The 6,586-nt window shown below is 29.3% G+C and overlaps 1 protein-coding gene across 1 annotated transcript; it reads right to left on the reverse strand.

Annotated features, from left to right (window-relative positions):
- Window positions 1–2,097: 2,097 nt before the first annotated feature.
- On the reverse strand, window positions 2,098–2,604 carry LOC149241000 (pathogenesis-related protein PR-1-like). Its single transcript, XM_089367412.1, has one exon. It carries the CDS (start codon window positions 2,602–2,604, stop codon window positions 2,098–2,100), a length of 507 nt encoding a protein of 168 aa, XP_089223538.1.
- Window positions 2,605–6,586: the final 3,982 nt, after the last annotated feature.

A 6,586-nucleotide genomic window follows, 5' to 3' on the forward strand; every position in this document is an offset into this window, starting at 1 on the left:
GGGAGACTTTAGATGAATTGGGTATATTTAGATTGGGTTAAAATTTTCTTATTAAATATAATAATGTTTTAGTAAATCATTTTTTTAAACCGATTAAATTAATAAATTAAATGATAAGTAAATATCAATAAATATAATAATACATCTATGTTATTAAATATAATAAATATAAATAACATATAATAAGTGTTGTGATACATCTATACTATTAAAAATTTAAAATAAACATAAAAAATAACTACTATAAATCAACTATTTAAAAAAAAAATTACTCTAAACTTTTAAAAATACAACAAATAAACCCCAAACCCCACTCCAGAGAAAGCATTGAAACCACCCACTCACAATTAATAAACAGCGCTGCAAGTTGCTCTTTAATCACTTGAATCAAACCAATAAATTAGCCGAATGTTGTTAATGTCTTTGACGTTTTCCCAAATCTAAAATACTGCTAAAGTTATATATCCAAACGATTTTGATGAATTTGGATCTGGACACTTTTCTATTTCCATACCAAAACCAATTTGTTAAATTTTTTTGCAATTTGTAATTTTCAAAGCAAGGCGTCCATTTTCTTCACCTCATTTTCATTCAACATCTGGCAATTTGAAAACGTTCATTCTTCACATCCCTCTAAAGGCAAGATTTAGAATCCAAAGCAATCCTTCATCTTCAACGCCGACGATGTCATTTGCTGCAGACAACGCCGCTTTTATTCGTCAGACGATTGATGAATTTAGAGCGAGAACTCCTAAAATGCAAAATAATAATGCCCATGCTTCCTTAAATTATAATAATGAAATTGAAAGAAAATAAAAATAGAGGCTTAAGAGCGTCTTCAACCACTTACCACTTTCAATAGGCGATCTCAGAGGCTGATTAATGATTTTATCGCATGGTGTGTCTTCAACCATTTTCAATAGGGGATCTAAGATTATTAATATGTTGTTTTATTTTTTATTATTAAATGTGTTCTTTTTTATACTAAATATAAAAACTATTTTAATAAATATTAAATTAAAAAAGAAAATATATTGGATAGCATTCTATAGTTGCATTTTTGGCTAAAACTTTCATCGAAATAAAAAGTTTAAAAATATATTCTCAATTTTATGTGGAGTTTGTTTATACTATTTTATAAATTAAATTACTATTTTTTCAAATATACCGAAATAAAACGTTCGAAAATATATTCTCAATTTTATGTGGAGGAGTTTGTTTATATTACTTTATAAATTAAAGTATTTTTTTTTTCAAATATTATTTTTATAAAATATTGTCAGTCAATTAGTATAATAAATGATATTAAATTGTGTATTTGTAATAAAAAAGACGAGAATTCAATTTGTTGTTTTTTAAAATTTTGGGTCGGGAAAATATAATATATGGATTTTAGGTTATTTAGACAATCTGGTTCAAATGACTCCTGATTTATTCTTTTTTAATTAATTATTAAAAAATTATTTGTATCACTAGCAAACGAACTTTATTAGCTATTAGCTATTAATTAGGTAACTAACAACTCTAAAAATCTAGGACCTATCATTCGGGTCACTTCTTTTGAGGAAAACTTTTGTTTAATAATATTCATATCTAATTTTATTTAGAATATATGTATATTCACAAAATTTTCCCCTTATTAACTTTGTGATAGTCCAATTATTTCGTATTTGAATTCGAATTGGGCAACTATTAAAATATACACCGGTTTCTCAGTCATGCATAATTCATTTCCAGTTTTTAATTCATTAATTAAACAAAACACAGGAAAACAATGGAGCAATTTAGCCAATGGTCAGTTTAGGCTGATCCACAATTGATGATGAATTTTATTGAGCACTAGAAAATGTGGATCGACGATGAATTTTATTGAGTACTAGAAAATTATGCGAATCATTTATGTGTTCCTCAAATATCGGAACAACTCACATCCCAAAATCATGAATCAATACGATCTAACCAACGGTATGTGCAATTACATTCGAAGAATGAAAATGGAATAATTATGAATAGATGTGGGATTCTGAAAGAATGAAATCATTGTAAGGGGAAACTGGTAAATCCAATACGGAGAATGAGTGCTAATTGTTGGACGTTTCAGTAGGGTCTGGCACCAATATAGTTGCCAGCAGGATAGTAATTGCATGTGATAAAGGTGTCACCGCTCTTGCATTTGATGGCCGCACATCCAACTTTTGTGGTTGTTCTCCAAACGATCTGAGTGTAGTGGGTGCAGTCTTGCCCCGAGCTGCAACTATTTTTTGCATAGTTATACCACTTCCTCTCATCCACCCATGCACCAACAGCATCTGTAGCATTCCAGCGGCTGCCGCTTCCCCAGAATATGTTCTCTCCGAAAGGCCCTTCTGAATGCTGGAGGAGGCAGTCGCCCCTTCTTTCCCTTGCATATGTACGCGCATATTTTGTAACCGTGGCATCCCATTTTAGTGGAGGTACTCCAACTTGCCTTCTCGCCTGGTTCTGTGGAACTAGAAATCCTTGAATCGTTTCAATAATGTCCGTACCTGCTGCAACCATTTGTAAGCCGCTCGTTACACCGATTAAGGCAACGACTACAACCAATAGACACAATCGGGTGCCCATTTTAATAACAATGAAGAAAAGACTGATTAGTAGCAAAGTAACGGCTAGGTCTGGACGGATGCAGCGGGCAATATCTCGACTACAACTTGCAGAGGAAATTCTTCGCTGAAGAAAAGATGTTAAAATCTGCCTGCACTTAACTGTTTATAAAATCGGGCAGACTTGTAATAAGAGCGAAGAAGCTGTGAATTTCAGCTTGGGCCGCAAATGTAAGCGTAAAGTAAGATATATGGGATAATCTAATGCCGACATCATATCCTCCCAACAAGAGAAAATAAAAATGGAAAGATATAAAGACAGAAAGAAATGTGCATGGTTGTAGCATATCCTTTTCAACTTTCAGTCTTGGTAGCTACATCGCGCTATTTCATGCATTAGAAGGTTTAGCCCCCTGTGAATGCAACGAACACATCTATCTCACGCTTCCCAGGGAAGTAACGTGCACAGAGGTTTGACTTCGTTGAAGGAGATAGCGGTGACAACAGATAGAGCGACGACGGTTTGTAGTTTCACAAAGAATCACAAATTCCATTTTACAGTCCTAGCCAGCGGAATGCCCGGGCGGACGTCTGGGGTTCATACAAATCTAGCACGCGTGCGAAGGACGCGGAAAACGGTAGTGGAATGTGTTTTGTGCTTCTTCCGGGTATTTCCAGCTAGAGTAACATCCTACAAATCATCAAAATATTTCATGCATGGATAGACATGAGTGGCATCTCGAACCACCTCCCCGTATTACTTTATCTATCGTAATGCTACGTTAAACCATTCAAACCCTCTCAGTTCGATTATGGGTTGCCTGCTCAAGTGCTTATAGACCCACCAACCCGTTTTTTAAGTTACCGTTCCTAGATTCCCGTAAGGCGACTGGGGAACTTGCCCGAAAACATAACTGGGTAATTAGAAATGATTTCAACATGTTTACATCCCTTCAAGAAAAGAATGGAGGGTTAAGAAGACTTAGATTCTCATAGTAAAGCAATCAATGATTTCGTAAATGAGCTCAAGTACACTTAGCTAGTAGTCAAATTGGAAATCTGAATTACATATGGATTAGCCAGTCTGAATAACGAACAGGTTCCAATCAAATTGCGATTTGATTTAATCCTTTCTGATTAAAAGGGACTTTTTCCGAGATTGATTATTTTAAGGATATTTACTTTACATGTGCCGAAATAATTTGTCCATTAAACTAGCCTGAAATTGCTCTCTTATCTTTCAAATTTCAGAATTTTTCTTCCGATAATTTTATTTATTTATTAAATATGTAGACTTAGTGGACATGTGTATGTTCTAGTTAAGTTCCCATCTTATATGGACTTCAATAAAAATTAAAAGAAATCTGAGAAAAAAAATTAAAAGTAATGGAGAATTCTTTGGTAATATTTTCTCCTAATAATAAATTTTGAGAAGATATGAATTTTTTTTTAGCATTATTCTAAATTGATGCATAATAGAACTGGAAACTCAAGAAGAATATTTAAGGAAGGCATTGGCATAGACGAATGAGAAAAAATATTGTGCAAACAAAAATCTAGTAGAGAATATGATGGCTGAAAGAACCGTTTAGGAATTGAAATTTCTTTCACAAATCCATTTTAACATGAGGAACCAAAAAGCATACTAACATGGTGAAAACCTAAAAATTATGATGAAGAAGTGCCAGAACAAAAAGAGAATTTTAATCCAATCTTTATTGAACCAATAGTGGATAGATAGGCCATGGTTGATTCCATATTGTCTATAATCCACATGGTCCCCCCTAAGTGGAATCAAACTTCTTATCCACTCTAGCTCTTATGAAAAGTTAATAGCTATGATGCACTCAATAGATAGTAACTAGCTCACTTAAATGGAACAATTTTTGGGCCCACTTTATGGAAACCTCTCTATAGGAAAGCATGCTAAAGATATAAAATAGCCTTACATTTTATTTTTTTTGCGATGTAGGGGCATGAATTCCAAGATAGATTTGATAAGGGCGATTTTACCAAGGTGGGTAATAGCCATGATGCACTGCATGTACTATCTCAATTAAACGAAACAATTCTTAACCCAATAGAATGATGGTTCAATAGAATTTCTTTTGGGAAATTAGATTAGGTGAACAAATATTGTTCAAGAAAAATGCTTAGCACTAAGAACATTAACTAGAGTATATTCTACACATTCAACTAGTCAATATAAAAAAAAAAATTGCATGAATTGGGATGGCATAAGGTTAATCATTGTTAGAAAATATCTAATATTGAAGATCATACATGAGTCTTTGCATCAACTCATTCTACATAGATCTCCCATTAAGAAACTACCATAATATACTTATATCTCAATGAAGGAGATATCAGTGCCTTGGATGGTAAGTATATTCTTTAATGGAGATCCCAAGGGTGTGGAAATATTAATGTGGAATAATCTTACAAAATAGAACCCAAACAAAACAATATAGCATAACTATAACACGTGAAATAATGTGGGATGCGTAATTATGGCCAAATATCTCAACTTTTTTTTAGCTCCTTGCTTGATATAAAACTCTCAAATAAGACTGTATCATAGCTAGAGCACTTGTAAGCCCCCTAAATTTGTTATATGTGTGGAAGTTGAGAGGAGACAAATAATATAAAAAAACATTATTGTTAAGTAAACCAATGATATTAATAAATAAAATATATAATTAAAAAACAATAAATAAATAAAAATAACTTAACCAATTAAATGAGGTTGTTAAAATTTAAAGTTGAATAGATAATGTTTTTTTATTTGTATGAGTAATATTATTAAAAATTTTACCAAGCTATAAGTGTTTTATAAGTGTTTTATAAATAAATGAATTGTATTTATTTCTTTTAGAAATAATGCTCAATAGTATTTAGTATATTGTTAAATTTTACGATATTTGTTATATTTTTTATTTTATTTTTAAAATTGTGCATATTGAATTTTTATAACAAATTTTTATTATATTGCAATTATTCTATTTCGAAAATTTAAATTGTATTTATTTATTTTTATTAGTTTTTAAAATATTTAACAAAAATAATGCATTTCATATCAAATTATTCTTATTATTATTTTTATTATTATTATAATAAGAATAATAATCACTTTTTGAATAAAAGATTCATCTTTTACTAAATATTTATATTTTACTTTTATTAGTTTAGTTATATGAATTAAATAGTTGATACACTTTAATAGGCTTAGGACTTTAATACAATAAATAATGAAAATTGTGTTAATAAAATTGGCAAGAATTTAAATCTTAAAATTAAAAGTCACTTTTCATCATATAAAAATATAAAAATAAAAAAAAATAATAATAATACAAATAATTACACATCCCCATTTCTAAAATACAAGTAATTTAATCAATTTAATCACAAACATTCATTAAACTATGATCATAAAGACGCTTTTTTTAATTAAATATCAGACATACGCACATGATATTTATACTAAAAGTTCTCTAAAATCTAAGATACTCATTCCAATATAAATATACTTATTGACCTAAGTAGAATTATTAAAAGCTTGCAATATTAAATTATGTGCAAAAGAGGATAGAAAAATTCCACAATATTACTAATTATATTGCTTTATTAAAATTATAATTTTACAATAATTACAAATTAAAAAAAAATTTGATATTTAATTTATATTTTTTTAATAATTATAAATCTTATTTTTTAAATTTTGATATTTTAATTTGATATTTAATTTATATTTTTTTAATAATTATAAATCTTATTTTTTAAATTTTGATATTTTAATTCCTAATTATTTTATGTATTAATTTTAAATTTTAATTATTTTAAGTAAACTAAAACGGTACCATAAATTGAAAATTCATATTTATATCAAAATTTTCATGCATTTTATTCATTTTATAATATTCACCAATAGTATTTCATAACTATGTAAATTACAATATTGTATAATATCATTATTGTGCATCTAAATATTGTGTTATGTATTTTAT

This window comes from Pinus tabuliformis, chromosome 8 (assembly GCF_031772625.1).
Source record: "Pinus tabuliformis cultivar Carrire ecotype Pingquan chromosome 8, CPIR1, whole genome shotgun sequence".
In the NCBI taxonomy this organism is placed as follows: Eukaryota; Viridiplantae; Streptophyta; class Pinopsida; order Pinales; family Pinaceae; genus Pinus; species Pinus tabuliformis.

What these genes read in the sequence shown, in the direction of transcription:
- LOC149241000 (XM_089367412.1), bottom strand. Translation starts at nt 2,604, where the DNA reads ATGGGCACCCGATTGTGTCTATTGGTTGTAGTCGTTGCCTTAATCGGT.